At 37.2% G+C, this 27,082-nt stretch overlaps 1 protein-coding gene across 3 annotated transcripts in view; it reads right to left on the reverse strand.

The window, feature by feature from the left end:
- The window catches only part of fip1l1a (FIP1 like 1a (S. cerevisiae)), a 73,109-nt gene that overhangs the window by 42,075 nt on the left and 3,952 nt on the right, over positions 1–27,082 (reverse strand). For 2 of the 3 annotated variants that reach the window (XM_051138585.1, XM_051138584.1), the window contains 12 exons: positions 26,788–26,833; positions 26,608–26,681; positions 25,539–25,588; positions 25,109–25,201; positions 24,875–25,002; positions 21,998–22,041; positions 17,716–17,815; positions 17,495–17,630; positions 11,285–11,336; positions 9,669–9,803; positions 4,522–4,583; positions 2,572–2,776 (listed from right to left, as the gene is read on the reverse strand). In XM_051138585.1, coding sequence (XP_050994542.1) covers positions 2,572–2,776; positions 4,522–4,583; positions 9,669–9,803; positions 11,285–11,336; positions 17,495–17,630; positions 17,716–17,815; positions 21,998–22,041; positions 24,875–25,002; positions 25,109–25,201; positions 25,539–25,588; positions 26,608–26,681; positions 26,788–26,833 — 1,125 coding nt within the window. The remainder of the gene's footprint in view (positions 1–2,571; positions 2,777–4,521; positions 4,584–9,668; positions 9,804–11,284; positions 11,337–17,494; positions 17,631–17,715; positions 17,816–21,997; positions 22,042–24,874; positions 25,003–25,108; positions 25,202–25,538; positions 25,589–26,607; positions 26,682–26,787; positions 26,834–27,082) is intronic. The other variant, XM_051138586.1, reaches the window with a different exon arrangement.

Raw genomic sequence — 27,082 nt, forward strand, 5'->3', positions numbered from 1 at the left:
AAGTGGAAACGTAGTTATGTTTAGCTCATGATCAAATCACTTGAAATGGAACTTACCAGCTATAAACAGGATCTTCGTGTGTGATGGATCTTAGCATGTGTTAAAGTGAGAAAGGTTGTGTATGGTGAACAGAGTAGTTGTTGTTTACTCAGCATGTGGCAGACAGTGACGAACGGTGCAGTTTATATGTGGATATTACATAAAACAGAGATAGAGAAGACAGATTTGTCAGTCTATATCAGATCCGAGAGCTGAACTAATATGTCGGTCAGTAGGCTCTCTGCTCTCTGTGCTCAACGGCACAGGCGCTAAGCCGCTAACATACCCTCAAAGCCTTGGCATGTGCGGCTGTGTGCGACAACGGCAGTCCTAGTTAATGCGATACCATGCCAAAAGTGTGTGTGTGTCTTTGCACAGGCCCAGCCGTGAGTCCGAGGACTCGTGTTAAGATTTGGCAGTCATTTTATTTAGCACGTTGTCACATTTTTTGATTAAAAAGCAACTCTTAAGGCACAAGAAAGGATATAGCCATCTAGATATTGAGATGTGGTCACTTATGTTCATGTAAAGTAAGAGTAAGAAAGAGAGCGAGATGATCTAAAAAAGAGAAAGCATGCTGATTTCATAAGTGTGACAGACCGGTGTGCTTCCCAGCTGTTCTACTGCCCTGTTTTAATCTCAGCTCTTTCCTCATGTGACCTCACACTGAATACTGCCACCACGGCAGCCGCTGTTCGTGAGGTCAAAGAGAACGAAATATAAATCATCCAAAAGTGAAAATTCTTTCCAAACTGTACGACTTACTTTCTTCTGTGGCACATTAAAGCAGTAATTCTGAGGAACATGTTGGTTGCTTTGCTACATTAAGTTACAATGAAAGGAAACATAAGTTGCCAAGCTTCAAAACGGTTGCTAAGCACCACAAAATAAACCATAAATATGGTCCCTATGACTCTGATTCACTTCTCCTGGTGCTACACGATAGCTTTGTAAGAGTTCTTTTGCGTCGTTATGTTTGGTCTTTTAAATGAACGTTGATTCAGTTCACAAAAAAAAAATCTGAATCACTCGATGATCTGATAATCACTATCAGTGTCTGTACCTCAGACAAAGCTGTCATACGGCTTCAGAAGACTAAGATCTGATAAACCACTTTTATGATTTTTTTTGCTTTATTTTTTAAGCTTAAAAAGCTCTACTCACTTTATGAAAAAAGAGAAACCAGTAGACTACAAATTTCTAGTTTGTGTTTCACAGAGGAATAGAAGTAATGCTGGTTTAGAATGACACTAGTCAAACAATTTCACAGATCTTAAAGGGGTCATCGGATGCCCATTTTCCACAAGTTGATATGATTCTTTAGGGTCTTAATGAAAAGTCTCTAATATACTCTGATTAAAAATTCTCAATGGTTTTGTAAAACAACACCCTTTTTACCTTGTCAAAATGAGCTCTGCAAAAATCATCACACAACACCTCAATTGCTCAATCTGAGATATTCTTGTCTAACTTACATCCCTGCTTCGGCATCGAAACTGGACTGTGACAGCTGGTCTGAGGTAAGAGCTCATGTCAATCAACTATCGTGGGAGCGGCCTCTGTGGGTGTGATGGCACACCGACAGGCATCTGAGAACGGCTCGATTTAAAAAAGGGGATATTATTTTTACAGATTAATTAAAAAAAAACACTGCATGAATTTTTATCATTATAGGGTAGATTTGTACATACACTGCCAACACACATTAATGTTCAAACAACATGAAAAAGTGAAGTTTGCATCCGATGACCCCTTTAAAAACAGCTACAATAAAGGTCCAACTGACCCACCGCAAAGATTCGCCTCCTTTGTTACTGTTGCTATGTCCAACAAACCATGGCGCACTCACACCACACAACATGTTCTCACACACAGTGAAAAATTCATCACAGAACAAAAAGGAAACAACGTGCTGACAGACAAGACAGAACAGGTTGCTTTTGGTATGAAACAAAGTTTCCGCTTTCAAATTTAGTCATTTTTTAAGAAATTCAAACAATAAATACCATTTTGTGGGGACAATATGCAAGTTTTCGCCACTAGAGGATGCATATTCAAAACAAACAAAGAACCAAAGGCGTAGTTGATGACGCCATGATTGTGTGTGGAATACTGAGAGTTGTAGTCTTCATCTCCGCAGCCGAAGCAATCTGTCAGGACTAAGCAAGAAATTATGTTCATGGCTGAGCGAATGTATTAAAGACTTATTAAGGTCACTGTAGTATGAAGCAGGGTGGGGCTGAAAGTTGTGGAAACTAAACGAGGACGCTGGAGCAACTGCTAATAAAGGAAATCAGTGGAGCTTCCGCTCCTTCCAGTCATGCATATCTGAGATAAAACAGTTAAAAGTTCTGTTATAATGCTACTCTGTGCGCTCGTCACCTGTCTAATAAAATGCATAACATTAAAGTGTCTTTGGCGTTTCCATGTGTTCCAGAAATTCAAGGGTGTATGACGTCAGGCGACGTAAGGACATGGTCCGTTACACTAGTTTAACCTTGCTATATTGAGATTGTTGATTGGCTGTCCTACCTTCTGTGGTCTTGGGAGGAGGGACTGTGATCTCGGTCTGTTTCTCTATACCGCTCTCTCTCCCGCTCTCGCTCTTTCCTGTGTCCTCTTTCTCTGGTTTTCTCTCGCACCCTTTCTTTGTCATGACGGGTGTAGTTTTCCCACGCTTTGCCACTGTCTATCACACTTGACCATGAAGCCATGCTCACTGCAGGTGAATACACACCTGGAAAAAAAGAGACATAAAATTATTTAAGAAACAGACAGAAATACATATCTATTGATATCTATTGGCAGTACAACTACATATATCAAATATATAAATTGATAATATATAATTAAATTGATAATTTATTGTACTTTTTTATATTATGAATGACAAGAACTAAACATGAAATATAGAATTCATTATATGTGACCCAGGACCAATTTTTTTCAATACATGATCTGAAAGCTGAATAAATAAGCTTTCCATTGATGTAGGGTTTGTTAGGATGGGACAAATTTTGGCTGAGATGCAACTACTTAAAAATCTGAAATCTGAGGGTGAAAAACAATCGAAATATTGAGAAAATCGCTTTTAAAGTTGTCCAAATAAATTCTTAGCAATGCATATTTTTAGTCAAAAATTAAGTTTTGATGTATTTACAGTAGGAAATTTACAAAATATGCTAATTTAACATGATCTTTACTTAATATCCTAATGATTTTTGGCATAAAAGAAAAATTGATCATTTTGACCCAAACCATGTATTTTTGGCTATTGCTACAAATATACAGGTGTACCTTATGACTGGTTTTGTGGTCCAGGGTCATATACACATACACACACACACACACACACACACACACACACACACACACAATAATGAATTACAATGTGCCATTAAATATATATAAATAAAAAAAAGATCAACCTGGCTTGACCCTTACCCCGGATCTGACATTTTACAATAACACAACAAACAAACACAAAATCTGTCCTAAAGGCATACAAGTTTTATGCAGCACATTTTTGCAGCATATTTAAACTGCACATTTGAGACAGATGGCAGCATAACAGCTTGCTATTACTATAACAGCTATTGCTTTCTCCCTGCCTCTCTTTCACACACAAACATGCATACAACAATCACTGAAAGCTCACAGTGACAATAACCGCTTTAGCCTCTTGAGTACGCCCAAATCATTACAACACGCAGAGGTTAACAAGGCCACAGCAGATTTTCTGACATGCTCATTTTTCTGTGTGTGTGTATGTCCTTGTTAACCTCTGCCTGCAATAATGATGTGTGCTGGACTGCAGTGGAAATGCTTGCAGTGCATTTCTATGCTCAGTGGCTGGAAACATATCCCTCTTTAGTTCAACAGGACGTGTGTGTGTTTGTGTGTGTGTAGTGATGATGAGAGAGTGTTGAGTATGTTAACACTTTGTATGCAGTTCTACTTTCTGAAGTCGCCACCAACCACACGCCTCCCCATCTTCACATGTGCAGAGCTCTGCGATGTGTGATGGCAGGCTGGTATGTTTGTGTAAGCAGAAACTCTTCTTTTCGCTCTTTTGATTGGCAGTTTAGGGTATTAGATGCTCCAATTAAGACGCTCCAAATGCAGGTTCCAAATTAAATATTTTCTCACTATTAGCTACAAGATGTTTGGAAAATCCACAAGGAAATGTTCCTCAAACACAAACTTAAAACACATATACAAAAACATTACAAGGTTTCCTTTCCCACACACACACATAATTTAGGAGCCAACGAAAACTCAAAATGTTCCATTAGCAAGTATATTTCATTTCCAAGTCAAAAATTGCCTAACCTCTAAATCTCTAAATGATGAATATTAGGTTAGAACTGGCATAGAACCAAAGGTGATGAGGCTTTTTAGGACAATCATTCAACAAAATATATTCATTACCCAAGATTGATGATGTATTGCATATTTTTCATAAATTTTCAATATTCATACCTGCAGAGAAGGGGTAAGGTGTAGCTGAGCGTCGATCATAGCCTCCCACCAAACGTCCACTGCTGTGAAGTGAAAGACAATGTTAGCGTTGACACTGTGGTTCAATCATCCAATATTTTGAAAAGTTTTATTTTAAATATTTAAAATAGTTAGGGGCCAAGCATCGAAGTTGCTTAGGCACCTACTGTATCTATTAATTTTCTTGTTATTATTCTTCCTTCATTTTCTTCTTCCGCTCTGGGAGTCTATGAAAGTTATGAAATTTGGCACACACAGAACAGTCTCAATATTAATAGTAAATTTGGAGTCTCTATCGCAAACTCTCTAGCGCCACCAACAGGCTAAATTTGCATCATATTTCTGCTAATAACTTTTGAACCGTACGGTCTAGAAGCAACATTTTTCCCCTGATTCATTGGCTCATGCTGAGCTGAATGCATACCAAATTTAAATTTCTACAGATTAAGATTTTTCGTAATTTTGCTAAAAATCGACTTTTTTGATCTCACCCTAGAGAGTTTGTCAGATTTTCAACAACTGGCTCCAATTATCCTTAGATAATGCTGGCCAAAAGTTAGCAAAAGCTGATAAGTTTGATATACCAAACAGTTTTCGTAATGCACATTCACAAATTTGATGAAATTCAGGCAAAAATGGACATGAGGCTATATCTTGAGCAACGCTTTAGTGGATTCCAAACTTGGTACGTGTTATACCAAGTATGACTTGACGGCACATGAGTCATTTTGAGCGTGGACCATTTTGAATTTTGTGGCAAAATTCTATATTTTTCAAATGCTTTAACGTAATGTCATGAATCTTACAGAATCGCTAGCTGGAAAGTTATGAAATTTGGCACACAGATAAAGGACAGTCTCCCCATTAACCACAGCAAATTTGTAGTCTCTAACTCAAACTCTCTAGTGCCACCAACAGGCCAAATTTGCATGTTTCTGCAAATTCATAAACTGCGTTAACGAATCTGATGACATTTGTGCAGAAATGGACATGAGGCTATATCTTCACAACGCTGATTCAGACCAAACTTCATGCATTTTTATACCAAGCATGACTTGAGGGAACATGAGTCAGCCACTTTGAGCATGGTCCATTTCAAATTTTGTAGTAAAATGCTGTATTTTTCAAATGCTTTAATGTACTGGTATAAATCTTATAGAATCACTTGCTGGAAAGTTATGAAATTTGGCACACGGATAGACGACAGTCTCATCATTATCCACAGCAAATATGGAGTCTCTAACTCAAACTCTTTAGTGCCACCAACAGGCTAAATTTGCATGTTTCTGCAAATTCGTAAACTGCGTTAACGAATTTGGTGATGTTTGTGCAAAAATGGACATGAGGCTGTATCTCCGCAATGCAGATTCAGACCCACCTTGGTAAGTTTTATACCAAGCATGACCTGAGGACACATGATTCAAATATTTTGAGCATGGACCATTTTGAATTTTGTAGTAAAAAGCTGTATTTTTCCAAACGCTTTAACATATTGTTATGAATCTTATAGAATCGCTTGCTGGAAAGTTATGAAATTTGGCACACAGATAAACGACAGTTCCAACATTAACCACAGCAAAATTTTTAAACTGCGTTAACGAATTTGACATGTTTGTGCAAAAATGGACATGAGTCTATATCATCAGAAAAAAGTGGTGCTGTGACATACGCAATATGATTAATTTTGCCCAAATTGAAACTTTCAAACATAAGCAAAAGAGTGGTAAAATATATGAAGAGTTCATCTGACGTCCATCTGACATTTTTCTTTAAAATAAACATTTTTATCAGGCTCCTATGTGTAGGTTTCTACCTAAGTATTGGTACTTCTGATTGGCCTCAGGCTGTGATTTTGTGAGTTTGAAGTAAAAGTATTTGATGTGTATACTATGTGTTGAGAGCATTCACTCAGTATCATTATCATTTTTGACCGAGATGGCTTTTAGAGGGTTTTGCATCTGAACTCTTCATATTAAATTAAAATGCTAGAGTAATTTGCTCTTACAGCTCACAGAGCAGCAAGACCCCATTATTTTTAACTAACAACAAAGAGAGAGAAATAAATAGAGCACACCAACAAAATAGGCGAAAAGTAAGAGGAAAAAGGGGGCAGACAGAACTTTTCACAATGATCAAAAGACTTTCCTCTGTTTCAGAGCTCAATTTCCTCATTGTTTGATGTTACTGGCATTAACTCAAAGTGCAGCATGCGCCCGGTAACGTGCCAGCAGTGTGTGAGTATGTGAGCAGATACAGCTCAGGCAAACACACCATTGGTGATCCATAAACCCTGGCTGCCCGCCCCGTTTCCGGGGCGTTCTGCAGGAGTACAAGTTAAGTGTGTGTGTAAGAGATATCGCATCCAACAGGACTCCTTGTGGTCAGGTGTTGGTTAAGAGTGCACAGTTTCTATTAATATCTCTGGAAAAGATGCTGCTGTTCTGGTTTCTCATTCTTTTTGTCTTTCTCTTTATCCCACATCCTCTCTTCTCTTGCTTATGAACCCTATTAAATTCAGCCAGCTACAATACCTGTCTTTTTCCCTCATTTTTGCTCTATGTCTATACAGAACAGACAAAAGGAGATGAGAGAGGAATTTATAATAATCGATGTTAGATGATCTGGCAGTTACAGTCTCATCTCACCCCTGAGGTAAACCTTAATTAGCGCCTGGCTCATTAAGACAGCTAATCACTGCAGAATTTGACCCTAATGGGCTCAGACTAATGACTGCGCAAAGACCTGCCCGTCCAGTAGGCTGTTCCACATTGCTCTGATAAGTAAACGCAACAACAACACAATTATTATTGATATTGCACAACATGTGATGAGGGATTGCTGACAAGTATGAGTTATACTGGACATGGATCAAGAAAAGTCTCATGACATTCATCCAAACCTAGTGTTGAAAGCAATTTGCATTCAATATACTGTAAAATGATTGTCTCTTCCTAAAAACGATATTCCTAAACATTCTGAATGGACAGTCAAAGTCATGATACACCTAGGAAAAGGTGTTCTGCTTTTGAAATGATGTCTCAGAAAGCCTTGTGGGCTATTTCAGGGGCGTCCCTCAGGGCTCTGTATAAGGACCCTTTATATTTACTATATACTCCCAGCATGTGATGTTTATGTGCAAAAAAATGAGCATGCACGTGACAGAGAGGAGAGAAAGAGACAGAAAAAGGAGAGAAAAAGAAGAAAAGTGAGTTTTTTGGAGGGATGGTATGAGAGGAAGGGATTCATGAATTATACAGTCTTTGGTTGGCAGGATTCAGATGAACGGAAACTCCTTTAAGGATGTTTGGACTTGGCAGAGAGACTGAGACGTGAGAAGAACCATTCTTTAAACAACAGAAAAAAGAAGGAAAAAAGCAAACTTTAGAACCAGGAAATGGGGGGGAATGGAGGGAGTTGGGTCAGAAGAGGGTGAAAAAAGGATAAAATTAGCACAGTGAAATAGAGATAAAGAGGATAAAAATATAACAAAATAATTCCAACAGAAACATGAATAGGACTAAAATCTAACTGCTTAGCTGCAATATAATACACAATATAATATATAATAATAATAATAATAATAATAATAATATAGCATTTAAAAATATATAGGTGTATATAAATATTATAAAATTAGGAATATATATTTATGTGTCTGTGCGTAAATAAATATAATTTTCTTTGTATTGTTTTATTTTTATTTTATGATTTATTATTTTTACTTTAAATAAACAAATTATATATATATATATATATATATATATGTGTGTATGTGTACATATATATATACATGTATATGTGTGTGTATATATATATATATATATATATATATATATATATATTCATATTGTAAAGCCAAGACTTCCCTGCAGCCTCAAAAAACAATTGGCACTGAACCACACCAGTGTTCTCCAGATGATGATGCATGTCAAAATGTGAGGGGGAGTGGATCTAGAAATAAAGTAAGTGAGGGGGGGATAGACAGGCCAAGATTTGGCTGTTTGTCTTGGGGAGAAAGGGAGGAAGAATGTGAGGCAAAGATGGATGGGGAGTTCTGGATGCCTGTAAACAGGAGGCCAAAGGCACAAACATGGCCACCCCGTCTGTGTCTCTCTCTGCCTTATTTGGTGTTTGACTGGGTCGGGGATGGCTTTTTAACCATATTTTAGTCCTAAGAAGATAAGTTATAGCGTCAGAGAGCTGAGAAGCAACTAAGTACATGTACAAAGAGACAGATACACACACATACACACACACTTAACCACCTTAAACACACGTTTGATAGCTCCCAAGCACAAGGATGAGCTGAAAGAGCCGGATCAAACTGAATAAGTAATTCTGTGTGTATGGAAGAAAGACAGTCACAGTGGATTAACTGAAGCAGATGGGAGTTTAGTGCTTTTGTCTTGATTTCTCTTCTTCTAAGTCTGGGGTGAAACTTTGATGAGCTGCCCTACATACTGCAGGCAGGAACAGAAACAGAAGTAACGACTCTGACAGAGCGATACAGCTTTTGTAGCTGCAGCCTAGTTTTACTGTCCCATAAACTCCATGAAGGCTGCCAATCACAGCTTTAGGAAGAGTCAATCATCTCTGTCATGAGGGACACTGAATGTTTGAGTCCAGAAACTTTTAAAACTTACATAACTTTCTTGCTTCAATCTCATGGGCATATTTTTTCCTCAGATTTGTGATATTTGCTTTTGGTAGTGACAATTTACCACATAACTGTCTGCTATATGGTAGCAGCATTTATATGCTTTTTAGGCTGTTTTAGCAGGAGATTCTAAACTCGCACATACTCTTGTAAACGCGTCGTAGACTGACATGGAAGAGAAGAAATTGTTAAATAAAGTTGTTAATTTTGCTTTCTTTGAGCACAAAAGTATTCTCATAGCTTCATAACATTACGGTCGAACCGCTGATGCCACATCGACTATTTTAGTGATGTCCTTACTACCTTTCTGGGCCTTGAACATGTTAGTTGCATTGCTGTCTATGCAGGGTCAGAAAAATATCTTAATTTGTGTTCTGAAGATGAACGAATGTCTTGCAGGTTTGAAACGACATTAGGGTGAGAAATCAATGACAGAATTTTCATTTTTGGGTGAACTATCCCTAGTCTCTACCTCTTTCTCTCTCCCTTCCTTTCTCTGTCTTTCTTTTTCTCCTTCTTTTGCTTGTGTAGTGCCATCCTATGTTCTTGCTTTCTCTGTCTGCTACATCTCCTCTGTCTCTCTCTCCAGTTTCTATATGACACCAACCTGGACACATATACACACATAGTCCATATATCATACACAAACCCTGCTATAATGCTTAAAGAGCAGGTCATATGGGTGTTCGAAAAATATATATTTTTGCTGTTTGTAACATAGCTATCCTTCAATGTAAACAGTCTGCAAAGTTGTTAATCAAAAAAGTGCATTATACATAAAGACACTGTCTCTCCAAAGAAAGAGTCCACAGAATCGTCTTAACGAGTTGTCATATTTTCTAAATCTTCTGCCTGTTACAATCTACGTCACTAGGTAACACATTAGCATAATCCTCCTGACAGCGAAATACGAACAGTCTGACCTGCCCACAAACACATTCATGTTTACATCATGTCAAGAAGATGTTGTGTTCTGCGCTGTGAAAGCAGGGTTGTTTTATTTTTATTGCTGAAAGAAGAATCAGTGGTTAAAATAATTTTTTTCCACGATGCCACAGCAATACAATTTGAACTTTTTGTTTTTTCGAAGACTGCTTGTTTAATCTTGGCTTTTATTTTCTTTGGCTTCTAATCTTCTTTATTTGGACTAACAAGCATCTTTGAACCACAACCTGTAAATACGATTAATACGTTATGTGTGCATTTTCAAGTGAGTGCTCAAAATATCTAGTCTTTTGCGCTAATGTTCTGCTAGTGCAGCTTTAGGTTTCCAGGTAAACTACAATATTATTGTCTTACTGAAATAGTTCTGATAATTCACTTTGAACCCATTTCCATGTTCTAATTACTTTGTTTAATAATAAAGAATGTAACTTAGACATATTTTAGTTTACAAACTGTTGTTTCATTAGTTAGTCATGTCAGCACTCGGCTAACATGTTGTGTATTTACAGTTTAGCAGCTAAACTTTAGCTGTAGGCATGTTTTGCTTGCATAATTGTTAAACAAAATGTTTTTATGTCATTATTTTACAAACGGATTGGACCACTATGTTGTTTTATGTGTAGGTGCATCAGGGTTGCCAGGTTTTCACAACAAAGCCCGCCCAATTTTGTTTCGAGGGGGGTCCCCCATAAAAAAATCACGTTCCGGGCTATAAAATACACGCTTTTTGTCAGTAAATTTGAGTTGCAGGGGCTAAATATGACATTATTGGGGTCCCTTTAACCCACGGTCTTCAAAAACAACCGCAGACTTGGCAACACAGATGGTAGCACTTGCTCACTTGCTCAAGTATTCCTCTCTGTGCCAATCACAACAGGCTTGGCCAGCTGACCACTCAGAGCAGAGCAGGCTTATGGAAGGGAGGGGTTTACAGACATTACACTCAAAGCTGGTTTAAACAAACCGTTTCTAAATCATTGACAAACGACTATGTATAAATGTATATTCAGAGATATTTATTTAAACCTATTGTAGTGGACACCAACACAATATCAGAACACTTAAAAAAAAAAACACATATGACCCGCTCTTTAATAATCAATTAGTAAGGGGAAAAGAAAACAGTTGAACATAAACACTTACCTATCTAATGGTGGTATCATAGGTGGAGGGGCCCCGGGAGGTAATGGGAAACCTGAAACAGCAGGCATAAACAGATGTTATGTGAATAATGATGGTGAAATCAAAACTGTAAGCAAAGAAAATGGAAAAAATAAATAAATAAATCCTAAGTCACATGCAGTCTTCATATGATTTCATTTATTACAGAAAATGCATGTTTGTCCGTGTGTCCAGATGACTTCAAATTACTCAACACTGTTTATGACACATCCAGACAGAATTCAACAAACGCAGTGGCCTACAACTTTTACTGCCCCGCTAACCGTGACGCCCGTACGTGAAACAAATGGGCCTTCGCAGCACCCCAAAAACACATTCTCCGTCACATGGCTGAGACACACTTAACTGCTTTGATCACACTCAGCCACAGACTCACAAACATGCGTGCACATCTGGGCACCATCCCCCTTTTGTTTTTCTATGGAACCCTGATGGGAGCCAGCACCAAAAGACAGCTTTCAACAGCAACAAAAATGACTAAGAAAAAAGGCTAAAGAAAAACAGTAATTTGAGGAACACAGAAGTCACGCAGCTATGGCTAACACAGAACGAGGCAGAAATGTGGCTTTCGGTATCCCCTCCAACGCATGCATCCACTCACACAGAGCTTCGCAAATCATCTGTGCTGTCCTTGAAACTTCAGAGTCCTCTAAGTAAGTATGTACTTTGTAAACTATGCCCTAAACTAGTATTTCTTTCAGTGTGCCTGTGGATGCTATGCTAATTTATGTCAGAGATCTGTTGCAAGCTCTAAAATAGTTCAGTAAGATCACAGATCTGCTTCTAGTGCATATTAACAGATGCTCCAAACACTGTTTTTTTCTATGCAGTGTATTTTGAGCAAAGGGCCAAAGGAGGCTACATAAAAATAAAATGTCAAATATATGGTACTATTTTACAATAAGCAGCGTTTCCCCTGCCATTATATTAAGGGGGCGGCCCGCACCCCCAACGGCACCCCCCACCCCCCTTGAAGGTCAAGTTAATTTTATTTAACTTTAGTTATAGTGCCAGATCACAACATAAGTCATTTAAGGTTATCTTTCCTATAGAACAGGTCTATACCTTGTTCTTTTATTGAACAAACTAAATAGTCTTGTTATTTATCTTATTTACACGACGGCAAGTCATTTCTGTCTCTATGTGATCGTGCGTCTACAATTTCTCCTCCGCAAAAACGCGGACGGATTGCAGAGTACATTCATAAAAACAGATTTACTCTATAGCACAGAATGCCACAGAATTCGTCAATTTTTGGATTAATAAATAAAACACAAGACTTCTTTTTTAAAAAAAAATCAATAATAGCTTATTCATGTTCAAAATACAGACAACATACACTCTGAAGTGTTCAAATCTAAATTAATAAACTCTGTAAAAGTATTGTGCATTCTTAATGTTATGCTATTGTATTACCAATAATGTTAATAAATAGAACCTTACTGTATAGTGATTCCATATAAATTAACTACAATGAACGAATGAATGAATAAATTAAACAAATTTTTACATTTTAGTGTTAGAGAGCTGACATACATTATCATGAAATTTCTATTTCATTTTTTCCCTTGTTTTTCATATTTCTTGATTTTCTTTTAGCTGAGGTTATACTTTCTTTTATTTCGGGCTGCTACCTTATTGAAAAGATATATTGTGTAAAGGGTGCTTAAAGGTACTTTATGAATGTTTACAACCATTAATGTCCTCTAAAAGAATCAAAGTGGATCACTGGATTTTTTGTACAAAAATATTTAGACTATCAGTACAAAAATGCAAATCCTCTCCCTACAAATCTGTCATTAAAATTATGATTTGAATGAACAAAGCTCTTACTCCTCCACAACCCCATTTAATCAAAACATTCCTCTACTAAAAACTGGCTCTCTCTATCTTTTTTCCCTCTCTCTCTTTCAGCACAGCTGGGTCATTCAGCACATTTCTAGTGCCACGATTCTGCTGGCATGGCACTTTTTCTTTCTTCCCGCTCTGAGCTATTTTTAGCCGCACGCAGCACATTAACAACACAAAAGGAACAGCGTGGCCGTAACGGGACAGCGATATCCGCAGGGGGGAGCGAGTCAAAAAGAGAGGCCTATAACTTAAAGATGGGGAGGTGGGCTTCTACCGTAAAACGAAAACGGCCCGTTCTGGATTAAAGGCTGAACATCAAAGGCTGGGCCTGACCAGGAAGTTTGATATTTTGACTGTATTAAAAAGGATGAGTGGGTACTGAAAAATGGGATGAGGGGTGAGTGTGTCAGTGAGAGGTCTGAGTGGGCCGGAGGAGGGTTGGCAGGATTTGGCAGAAGGCGATTTCTGATGGGGCTTTGAAGCAGAAGAGGAGTAGAGTTAAGAAAGCTCAACTATAGACTTCCTGTCAAAAGTGTGGAGGAGCAGCATCTGAGCAGGAAGTTAGGCGAACTGACAGCCAACAGGCCTGTGCTGCAGAAGAAAACCTGGAGAGAATTACACACACCTGGATACAGATGTACCAGCTCAAGCGCATATGTTGTCAGACTCCTACGGAGACACATGCACGCTCAATATTTAGTCACTGTCAAATGAAACATGCACAGCTTCTGCAGCTCATCTGGTTTAGCACCTGAACTCTAACCTTCAACCTAAAAGGAGAAGTCCACTTCCAGAACAAAAATTTACAGATAATGTACTCACCCCCTTGTCATCCAAGATGTTCATATCTTTCTTTCTTCAGCTGTAAAGAAATTGTGTTTTTTGAGGGAAACATCTCAGGATTTTTCGCCATATAATGGACTGCTATGGTGCCCCGATTTTGAACATCCAAAATGCAGCTTAAATGCGGCTTCAAATGATCCCAAATGCGGTTGTAAACGATCCCAACGATAATGTTATTTTCATTAAAAAAAATACAATTTAAATACTTTTTAATCTCAAATGCTCATCTTGTCTTGCTCTCCCTGAACTCTGGTGTATCCTCTGCCTCAAGACAGTTATGTCAAAAAACTCCAATCGTATTTCCTCTCTCACCTTCAAAAATCATTTCAAAATCATCCTACATCACTGCAGAAGTTCTGACACAGTCTTTGCAAAGTGAACATGCAAAGAAGATCAAACACCCTTAACAAAAAGGTAAAACGACGATATAGGACAATTTCGAAGTTGAGGGAGAACATGAGATGGGAATTTTTCGACATACCATAACTGTCATGAACTGGAAAAAAACAGTTGAGGCAGAGCGAGACAAGACGAGCGTTTGACATTAAAAAGTATATAAATGGTATTATTTTTATGAAAATAACTGATTGTTACGCTAGATTAGACCCTTCTTCCTCAGCTGGGATCATTAATAACTGCCTTTAGGATCGTTTGAAGCTGCATTTAAACTACATTTTGGAAGTTCAAACTTGGGGCACCATAGACGTCCACTAAATGGGAAAAAATCCTGAAATGTTCTCTTTAAAAAACATAATTTCTTTACGACTGAGGAAAGAAAGATATGAACATCTTGGATGACAAGGGGTGAGTACATTATCTGTCAATTTTTTGTTCTGGAAGTCTCCTTTAAGCACAAACTATTTTGGGGCATTATGTGGCATTTCAATGCGTTTTGAATCACAGCCCTAGTGTGCAATATTTTAACACAGAAAACACATTTGAAAAGATTGCTCACCCAAAAATGAAAATTCTGTCATTAACTACTCACCCTCATGTCGTTCCAAACTGTAAGGCGTAAGATATTTTTGATGAAATCTGAGAGCTTTCTGATCAGTGTTAATTTTGAAAGCAAATTTTGATTGAGCCTTAGTCATAGTCTTTTCACTAAAATGCCATTTAGTTTTAGTCACATTTTAGTCATCTGAACTGTTTCTAAAAAAAATTGAATGGGTTTAGTTACAGTGTAATGCATTTATTAAGCATTTCTCTAAAATGACCAAACTAATTGTATAGGTTTAATACTAAGGTTTTATCATGATAGACACAGATTTAACTGCTGTGACATGCAACATGTCTTTATGTTAAAATTAACTGAAACTGCTTCTTATAAAGAAACAAGAACATGGTCTTCTTTTCAATGAAATATCAATGGTTATATAACAACTTGTTTACCATTCTTCATTCTTTCAAGCAGACATATTTATTTTTTTAAATAAATTAAGATTTATTTGTATTAGGGCTACTAAAGTGATTCATTCAAGAGCAGTACGTGATTTTCTGTCTTTCTTTTGTTGCTTGATTAACATCAATGCCACAGACAATAGCAACTAAATAATTCTGCTGTCCCTTTAAAACCCAATGCACAGATGCAATGTACTGATACACGTCCGATATACGTTCACCCAAGACGTAACTGAGTTTGTTTACATGAATACTCGCCAAAACTGACAATTCAACATAATTTTGTGTGTATTTCTCCGTTCATGAGACGTGAAAGAGTACTTGTGTGCTGTGTGAGAGGCGCTGCTTCGGTGTCTGCGTTTAGAAAATCGAACCAAATTGAGTTCTCTTTTGCGTCGTCAAATTTATCCATATGTCTGCTCTTCTTACTCCCAGATATTGACATTTTTTATGTTTTATGAGATGTGCAACAAATGTATGCTAGCTTATGTCCCGCCATATAGATCAATAGGCTATGATACAGTTCATATGCATTCCCTCCCTAACATTTTTGTCTCATTTTTATTTGTTGACGAAAATGTCAACAGATTTTCATTATACTTTTTGTCATTCAAAACAAGTTTCTGTTTCGTTGTCATCATTGTCAGATCAAAGAATGTTGTTGATGAAAATTGACAAAAAAAATTGTCAATTACCGTTTCTGACCCTGCATGGACAGCAATGCAACTACCACGTTCATGGCCGAGAAAGGTAGAAAGGACTTAGTTAAAATAGTCCATGTGACATCAGTGGTTCAACCGTAATGTAAAGAAGCTACTAGAACACGTTTTGTATGCAAAGGAAACAAAAATAACGACTTTATCCAACCAATTATTCCATGGCAGGCTCCATCACACATTCAGGAGAGCAGTTGCTGTCTATGAAGGGTCATGAAGCTCTCGGATTTCATCAAAAATATCTTAATTTGTGTTTTGAAGAAAACGACATGAGGGTGAATAATTAATGACAGAATTTTCATTTTTGGGTGAACTATCCCTTTAACAATCTACTTAATTCAGCAAAAGATATACATTCAGTTCTGTTTGCTATACCATACCTGGCAAAAAATACATTTTATGTTTTAAGTAGACCGAAAAGATGTGTGTTTGGAATATTTAGGATCTCTTCAGTCCAGGAGAAGATAGCAGGTTGCTCAACGTGAATGTGAATGAATCACATCCTGGATAAAGTCATGGCAACCAGAAATTCCCTAAGGTTGGCCATGTGTACAATGCAGTGCAATGAAAACATATCAACATGACCTTTGACCTCTCTTGGACCGTTTAAATGAATGCTGGTTTTAGGTCAAAAAAGCTCCAGCAACACAGATCAAAATAAGTCTCTTATGCTCACCACGGCTGGATTTATTTATTCAAAAACACAGTAAAAACAGTAATATTGTGAAATATTATTACAACTTAAAATAACTGTTTTCTATTTTAATATATTTTAAAATGTAATTTATTTGTGTGATAGCAAAGCTGAATTTCTTGAATTCTTCAGATCATGGTGATTTAATGCATAAAAGCATTTATCAACACTAAAAACGGTTTCAAAAGAACCGCATTTATTTGAAATATAAATAATTTATAACATTACAAATGTCTTTTTGTAACTGTAAATTGACACTTTTGATCAATTTAATGCATCCTTGCTAAATAAAAGTATTAAATTTCTTTAGATTTTCTTTTTCACCGACTCTTTTGGACAGAAAATTCTTACATTTATTAAGCAAATTAATTCTGAAACATTTAATCTAATCTTATTAATAGTATTATGAAGATTGACCCGCTGGTTATGAGACTAATCTGATTTACATTTAATAAGCTGGTTAATATGCTGCACTGTGTCACTGTCAGATGTGTTCTTTTTGATTTTGGAACTATTAAAAGTCATAGTTTTGCTCAAGGACAAGCTAAAGAAAACCTGCAATGTCGTAACATTCACATGCTACTACGTCACTACAAAGCATAGGCCCGTACCATTTTTGCTGACACAAGTGAGTGTGCATGAGTGTACAGCATGGAGCTCACTTACCGGGTGGTGGTGGTATGAGGGGTGGTGTGGTGCTGATGGAGGGAGGAGGGAAAGGCGGAGGTGGGATATTGGGAGGAAAGAAGGGCAACAGCTTTGGGGACGATAGCTCTGCATCCGAGGACTGCTCCGACACGACCTGAAATCACACAGATGTATGAGATCAGTACTCTACTATTTATAGCGATCGACTCTTTGTGTCCATCAAGCACGCAAAAACACACCTGGATGTTATTTTCATCAGCGCTGTGACGTCTTCTGCCTTCCACTCGACTGATGGTCCCTGCTTGTCCTCCGATAACATTGATCGAACCACTTGACTTCCTGCATTCACACCCACACACATAAATCACTATGTTGAGTCCATATGTGTGAAGTGTGCGCTGCACACTGCAAGCCATTTAGTGAACACAAAAGATCCTGGTTCTTTTTTTGCGCTACAGGACACTTGGCACACACACAATCACATGCGATCTCAGTCAATGCTATTTTCCTGCTGATCTGGGAAATCTCCTCTGATGTGCTCGACAATATTTTTAGCTCATGTACACACAGCAGTTACACACTTGCGCGAATGTGTGGTAGTCATCACCATTCATAAATCTTCAAGTCCCCTGAAACAAGGCTACAAATACTCTCAGTAATGCACAAATGAACTAGGCAATAACCTATTTCAGTCACTAAAAATTCATCAGACAGAACAGAGTGCATTAATACTGCATTAAACATTATGCATGCTGCAGGAAAGTAAGCATCCAAGAGTCTAAGTAACACGGCCAGCTTGTCTGCCGAAGTCTCTCTTATTGTCTTATTGGAAAAACACATACAAATGTAAAAGGCTGGAACTGACACACTTCTGGTGTTTCACCTACTTTCAGCAGACATGACAGTGGATTTAAGTGCTACCCTCTCATGATTTTATAAAAAAGGACGCATAAAAAATTTACACCACAGCCCAGGCTTTGCAGTCTGCTCTCATTGCATGTTCTCTGTATTTTTAATCTCAATGTATGTCATGCAGTAAACATTTTACACAGATTTCTTCATTTAAAAATATAGTTCACCCAAAAATAAAAATTCTGTCGTCATTTACTCACACAAAGGAAGATATTTTGAGAATGCTGGCAACTAAACAGTTTTGGGTACCACTGAATGCAATTGTATGGACTAAAAAAAAGCATTTCACAAAATCTTCTGTTATGTTCCACAGAAGAAAAAAGGCCAGACCCGTTTGGAACGACACGAGGGTAAGTATATGATGAATTTTTTGGGTGAACTATCCAGTTTGCTAACCTAAGTTTAAAGAGATAGTTCACCCAAAAATGAAAAATCTGTCATCAATTTCTTACTTCTGTAGCCTAGTGGTTAGTGCGCCGACATACAGGGCAACTGCGCTCACGGTGACCCGAGTTCGATTCCCGTCTCGAGGTCCTTTGCCAATTCCTACCCCCCTCTTCACCCAACAATTTCCCTACACTATCCCGTCTCATTAAAAGGCATAAAAAGGCCCTTTAAAAAAAAAAAAAAAAAAAAACAACAACTTACTTACCTTTATGTTACAATCCCCTAAGACTTTCATTCATCCTCGGAACAGAATTGAAGATATTTTAAATTTAATCAAAGAGGTTTCTGTTCCTCCATTGATAGCCTAAGTAACTGACACAGAAACCCCAGAAAGGCAGTAAAAACCATCATGGAAACAGTTCATGTTGCTCTAGTGGTTCATCTGTAATTTTCTAAAGTGACGTGAATGCTTTTTGTGTGCCAAAAAAACAAACAAAAATAATAACTATTTTCACAGTTTTCTTCCACTTCAATCTTCAGTGCACATTCTCAGGAGCTTCATCTTCTTCTCCCTTCCTTTGAGAGCACGACAAGGCATGTGTTATGTTGAAGTGAAGGCACAACTCTCACAATACAATTTTTGTCTGTTTGTTTTTTTTGTTTGTTTATCTTCAATTATGTACAGTTGAAGTCAAAAGTTTACATACACCTTGCTTGTTTTTTTTTTTAGTACTGGCCTGAATAAGATATATCACATAAAAGACTTACATACAGTCCACAAGAGAAAATAATAGTTGAATTTATAAAAATGACCCCGTTCAAAAGTTTACATACACTTGATTCTTAATACTGTGTTGTTACCTGAATGATCCACAGCTGTGTTGTTCATAAGTCCCCTGTTTGTCCTGAACAGTTAAACTGCCTGCTGTTCTTCCAACAAAAAAAAACCTTCAGGTCCCACAAATTCTTTGTTTTTTCAGCATTTTTGTGTATTTGAACCCTTTCCAGCAATAACTGCATAATTTTAAGATCCATCTTTTCACACTGAGGACAACTGAGGGACTCATATGCAGCTATTACAGAAGATTCAAACACTCACTGATGCTTCAGGAGGAAAAAAATGATGCATTAAGATGCATTAAAAAAAACTTTTTGAATTTGAAGACCAGGGTAAATTTAACTTATTTTGTCTTCTGGGCAACATGTAAGCATGTTCTGTAGCTTCTGTAGGGCAATACTAAATGAAAAAAAAATCCTTCACATCCTTACACATTCTTATTCCATTCAAAAGTTTACACCCCAGTGTCTTAATGCATCGTTTTTCTTTTTGAAGCATCAGTGAGCATTTGAACCTTCTGTAATAGTTGCATATGAGTCCCTTAGTGTGAAAAGATTATCGGAAAGGGTTCAAATACACAAAAATGCTGAAAAACCAAATAATCTGTGGTACCTGAAGGATTTTTCTGAAGAACAGTGAGCAGTTTAACTGTTCAGGGCAAACAAGGGACTCATGAACAACTATCACAAAAAACAAAACAAACAAACAAAAAACAAAAAACAAAAAAAACAGCTGTGGATCATTTAAGTAACAACACAGTATTAAGAATCAATACTCTAACCCTAATCAAAAACACCTGAACAAGCTAATCAAGATCTTCAGAATTACTAGCGCTACAGGCAGGTGAGATTTTTTTTCAGGGCTGGAGCTAAACTCTGCAGGACATCGGCACTCCAGAACTAACATTGCCTGACCTAAATCAATTTTTTAAAAAAGCACAAAAAACACAGCTGTGGATCATTTAGGTAACAACACAGTATTAAGAATCAAGTTTTAAACAGGGTAATTTTTATAAATTCAACTATTATTTTCTCTTGTGGACTACATGTAAACCTCTTTTACGTGAAATATCTTACTCAGGCCAGTAAAAAAAAACAAAAAAAAACATGCACTTTGTATGATCCTTCTTATTTTAGTAAAATTTTTATAGATTCTGCGATGCTGACTGTCCCATTCATGGAGCATGCAGTCAAGCTGAACCTGAATATGCACATGAACTCACATTAACTATTTTTTTGTGCAAAAACATTGCATTTTAATGGGGCTGAACAAGATCGAATGACAATCTCTGTTAAGGCCCGTTTGATTCTGAAAATGCCACATCATGCTCTGTGTTTAAATGGGCGTACTGTGACTGACTCCTACATCCTGTCTGTGCGTGTATGTGTAATAATGAAAGCCGGACTGTTGCTTTACCCTTGAATGCTCCGGTTCATACACGTCCCCCTGAGCGAGGCATAACCTTCAACTGATCGAGGAGAAGTTCAAGGAACGGCTGATTAAAAATCACCCCCGCTAACTCCTGCCCAGGACCAAAGGCAGTCTGGACCACCAGGACTGAACCATGGTGCGTGTGTGTATTTGTGTTGTGTCTCATAGAGAAGTAATAGTGAAATATTAGGAGGTTTCAACAGTCAGGATGTTTTCTTCAGGGGAGAACAGAAAATAAAAGCTGATAGAAATCAAGAGGAAAAAAATGAAAAAAATGAAAACTGGCGTAAACAGGGATGATAATATGAGTATGGAGCATTTGGGACAACAGCAGAAAGCCATTATCACATAATGATGCCGTTACTGAGAACATGGCTGGCACGCAGAGTAAATAAGCGGCCATTAAGAGTGCACTTACGCCAAACAATTCAACTACACAAGATCCAAGAACAAAACTATAGAAAACAGCAACAGAAATCACATCAAGTATAGCCTTTCTACTGCCTCTTCATTACAAATTCTTGATACAGTTTATTTAACTCAATGCACACTGTATGTAAAGGCTGACTGGCCTTCTCTGATAACACATTGGTACACCTTTTAAGATCAATTTAATCAATTTAAATGACTGCTTACAGTCGGCCAATTATAGCCTAAAATAGGCAACAGTGCATGGACTGAGTTTAAGTTTGAGTTGCACTCACTCTACTAGAAAAACACTTTAAAAGACTCTGAAATTGCTTTTAAATGGTTTTAGGATTCAAGCCAAAGACACTTTAAATGAAAATGTTGACTATTTTCAGTTTTTTAAACAGATGATTTACAAAAAATGAAAATTCTATTACGATATACTCGCCCTTATGTTGTTACAAGAAGTAAAATGTGTGTGTACAGGTATGGGTTGGTTAGTTTGATTGGTTCATATTGATATATATGATAAAGGGTTGATGTACCTGGATGGGGGCTCTGACAGATCACTACTAGAACTCTGATGAACCTGAAGACAGAGAAAAAGACAGCTCACATTTATATGTATACACACTCATTCCACATACACAGTTGTTCCAAAACCCCATGAGCCGCCTGCACAAGCAGCATTTTAAGCTGCTATAGGCATTTCCAAAGTAAAGGTGTTCCAAAAGGTATGAATCCAGTAAGTTGCCTCCTCCTAAGATATGTTGTTTTAGCCAAATTCTAAGGAAGTTTCACATGTGGCAAAAACAGTCCCAGAACGCACTGCAAAAGAAATGTTCACAAAATAAAATAATGTAAACTATGATAAAGTAAAACATAACATTACATTTTGTCCAATGTTTATAAGAGCTGATAATTGTGCCATTAGCTTAGCAACATGCTAATGTCAAACTGTCGGAAATAGGGCTGGCAAACGATTAATCGTGATTAATCGCATACAGAATAAAAGTTTGAGTTTGCCTAATATACGTGTGTGTACTGTGTGTAATTATTATGTATATATAAATACAAGCACATTCATGTATATATTTAATAAATATTTACAAGTATATGTATTTATTATAATTTTAATAGAATTTATATTATATATAAATAAAAATATTTTGTATATAAATAACAGATTTCTCTTAAATATATACATTAATTTGTGTGTATTTACTTATACATAATAATTACACAGAATGCACACACATATATTAGGCAAACTCAAACTGTTATTTTGTATGCGATTAATTGTGATTAATCGTTTGCCAGCCCTAATTGGAAACAATGTCCATGGTGCATTCAAGTCATGTCAAAAAGATTATATTTACAAGCTCATGAACAACACCACAAACTTGTAAATATAGCTGCAAGCAGCGATTACCGGGCTTCAACCGTTTAAGGCATTTAAGCACATATTAAAAAGACGTGATTTAGCAAGCCTGCAACCACCTAAATTAGGAATAGGCAACATCAGTCTTGAAGTGCTGCCGTCCTGCAGAGTTCAGCTCCAACCCTAATCAAACACACCTGAACAAGCTAATCAAGATCTTCAGAACTGCTAGCGCTACAGGCAGGTGAGATTTTTTTTCAGGGTTGGAGTTAAACTCTGCAGGACATCGGCACTCCAGGGCTGACGCTGCCTATCCCTGACCTAAATCAATGATTTAAAAAAGCATTTTTGGCAAATCCAGGCGATTTAATATAGAAATATGTTGCCTTTTAACGTTCCTGATTGTTATAGTGCCAGCTGTGGTCCAATCTCCTTAAAACTTTGCATATTTGTTTAGAACCACCTGTCACATGTGCACACCAGATTTTATGAAGTTTTGAGTTTTCCTTTAGGCTTTATAGAATTTTGGTTCATTTGGACAGGCCCCTTTTCTAAACGACCCCATTATAGCTTCCCAAATGGTAAATTTCAACTTTTTTTTTTGATAATTATTGACCTAGAGAGTCCACGAAATTGTACTGCAGTGTTTTTTCCAGACTGAGCATAAAACCTATGACTAGTTAGCAAAAGTAGGTTTTTTACATCTCCTCAATCATTTAACAAATTATTCCATTGACAGCAGTGGTTCTAGAATTAAAGTTGTCCAGAATGAGGAGTTCTTATCATATGATACGAACACAGTGTGCATGTGCAAAAAAACGTGCAATGTACAATCGTTTACGTCCTTGAAAAATGATATCGTCCCCCAGTGGCTGATGTCTTTCAAATTTTTCACAGACTTCTGGGGCTGTGAGTCAAACAGGCCCACCGTGTTTCGTTTCAATCGCCCTCTGTTAACCTTATTTAATAGGTGCACAAACATTGTCAGCCAATGGCAGCCATGTTTTTCTGAGATACACAAATGTACTTATAGACACTTGACCTCAGATTGAGCTCTTACATAGGTTTCCCGAGTTTGGTGAAGATATCTTATTCTGTTCAGGAGTTATAGGCACTTTACTAAAAGTGTCCCTGTCCCTTTCAAACGTTTTGGCCTCTCTTCGCGATGATGAGTCAAAAGTTCAACTTTTTTTGGAAAATTATTGATATTTACTCTCCAGAGAATCTTTCTACACTGGTTTGGTTCTGATCTGGCAGAAAACCTAGGACTAGTTTGCAAAAGTACGTTTAACCAAAATCCAAAACATCTGAAACTTTCGCATTTTTGTTTTGTCTGGCGTGAGCCAAGGATTCCAACAACATAAGACACTTGAGTCTACAACTGACAGTTTAGGAGTGATGAGCGATTTTGTACTTTTGATTGCTGTAGCGCCCACGTCAGGCCGATTGGTCTGAGCACTGGTGACATTGTAGGCAGAGTGAGTACTACCATCCCTCCAAGTTTCAAGTCTCTAGGACTTACGGTTTGGTCTGCACAATTGCTGATCCTTCACCATTCTAGCAATTATCATAGGGTTTCAGCGCTATGTGCTTGAACCCCTAATTATGAGTGGGAAAATATTTAGTGTTCCAAATCAGTCACTTCCCTCAGAAAAATTTTTACTACAAATAAAACCAAAAAACCTATGATAACCACAAATCAATCACGGTTTTGCTACACTAACTATAGTTTAACCATGGTATTTATAGTAAAAAATGTGGTTATACAAATGGAAATCAATATGGCAAAAAACACGGTTACTACACTTGTACTATAATAAAACCAAGGTTCATTTTTGTAAGGGTTATGAGGTTTCACGAAAGTTAGGAAGCTCCCTAAAAAGGAAGCTATCTATGTAGGCAGCTAGGTTGCTCACTGGATTTTGGAACAGATGTAACAAGTCTAAAACCGCAGTAAATGGCTTGACACAGCTCATTATCAACATCTTAGTATGAACCATCATGATAGAAGTAAGGGCATACTTAGTTATGCTAAATGTACCATTATTTTGTTTGATGACCCCAGGCTCAGAATCTCCAGGCTCATGCGTAGTCGTCTCTGTTTATCACAGTATGCCTTCCAGGTGTCCTCATTAAAACCATAGTTAAAGTAGTCAGATAGATCCGCACCTGCGTTTATCCACAACACACACTGTTAAGAGTGTTTACTAGAGGTACATTTTAATCTGAGGTAGACTAACACACACTTCACACATCTTAACGCAATCAACTGCACCTGGCTTCCTCCATGGCTTCTCCTCAAAGGACTCCACATCCACCTGCAGGACATTGCCTTCAGCATCCAGATCCAGCCCTCTGGACTTGGAGCCTGACTCACAGAAGATAAGACTTTAGAGGCTGGATTCCCACACACAGATCAAACCAAACTCGGAGAAAGGTCCTAAAGGGATTCTCGGCAGCAGAGTTCAGTCAGGCTTAAATTTAAGCTTTCTTCAGGAATGCATGGTGGTAATTTAAGAAATGTAAGATATAGAATATGCATTTCATTATAAATATTCTGCAGGGTGACCATACGTGCCATTTTTCCCAGGCAAAAAAGGTCCAAATGAGCATCATAATTTTAAGTATAAATAAATAACACAATAATAGGACTGCACAAAAGCTAATATTGTACTACAATAAACTGAATACTGTAGCATTATTACCTGATACAGAGGTCTTTATGTTCAGACTGATGGAACTGGAACCAAATGACCTATAGAGTAAACCACAAACAGACCATTAAAGGAGAAGTCCACTTCCAAAACAAAGATTCACATATAATGTACTCACCCCCTTGTCATCCAAGATGTTCATGTCTTTCTTTCTTCATTCTTAAAGAAATTATGTTTTTTGAGGAAAACATTCCAGCATTTTTCTCCATATAATGGACTTGTATGGTGCCCCGATTTTGAACTTCCAAAATGCAGTTTAAATGCGGCTTCAAACGGTCCCAAATATGGTAATAAACGACACCAGCTGAGGAAGAAGGGTCTTATCTATCATCTTGCCTCCATGAACTCTGTGTATTGTGGCTCAAGACAGTTAGGGTATGTCGAAAAACTCCAATTGTCAAAAATCATATTAAAATCATCCTACATCGTGGCAGAAGTACCGACACAGTCTTTGCAAAGTGAACATGCAAAGAAAATCAAACACTCTTAACAAAAAAGGTAAAACAGCGATATTGGACGATTTTGAAGTTGAGGGAGAGATGGGAGTTTTTCGACATACCCTCACTGTCATAACCTGGAAAAAAAAAACAGTCCAGGCAAAGTAAGACAAGACGAGCATTTGACATTAAAAAGTATATAAATTGTATTATTTTAATGAAAATAACCAATCGTTTCGCAAGATAAGAGCCTTCTTTCTCGACTGGGATTGTTTACAACCGCATTTGGGATCGTTTGAAGCTGCATTTAAACTGCATTTTGGAAGTTCAAAATCGGGGCACCATATAAGTCCATTATATGGAGAAAAATGCTAAAATGTTTTCCTCAAAAAAGATCATTTCTTTTCGACTGAATAAAGAAAGACATGAACATCTTGGATGACAAGGGGGTGAGTACATTATATGTGAATCTTTGTTTTGGAAGTGGACTTCTCCTTTAAGTATCATTACAGCAATTTATTAAACCCAGAATACTTAAGGATGTCATCGGAATCTCTATATGACATGAAAAGACTTGACACAGTGACATATATAACTAAAATAGTCAAAACAGGATTACTCACGAGCCTTGAGATCCGCCTGTTTTAATGTCACCAATGGTCACACAGACATCATCATCACTGTCTGATTCACTTTCCTTTGAGAGGAAAAACAAAATAGCTCTGTTTATAAAGGTAAATGAATGCCCTACATTATCACAACTTACTGAAATAGTTTAAAATATGTTTTGCTAAAACAAGCACCTGGTAATTAAGTCCATTCAGACCATCAACATCGCCAATCAGAGCACTGCAGAAGTGAGATATCTGTTAATAATTAACCAATTTGATTATACAATACAGTGATATATAAACTAGATTCAGTTACATCTTCAAACTAATGAATGACATTGATTGGATTTAACTAAATGACACTTTGGGAAAGGGATGTATACATAAAAAAGTGATTTGAAGCAAAATAATACATTTGTATGTATATTTTTTATTTCAATTAATTTAGTTATTTAATTTTAGCTATGTTTCATCAAATCAGTTTAAA

This window comes from Labeo rohita, chromosome 20, assembly GCF_022985175.1.
Source record: "Labeo rohita strain BAU-BD-2019 chromosome 20, IGBB_LRoh.1.0, whole genome shotgun sequence".
In the NCBI taxonomy this organism is placed as follows: Eukaryota; Metazoa; Chordata; class Actinopteri; order Cypriniformes; family Cyprinidae; genus Labeo; species Labeo rohita.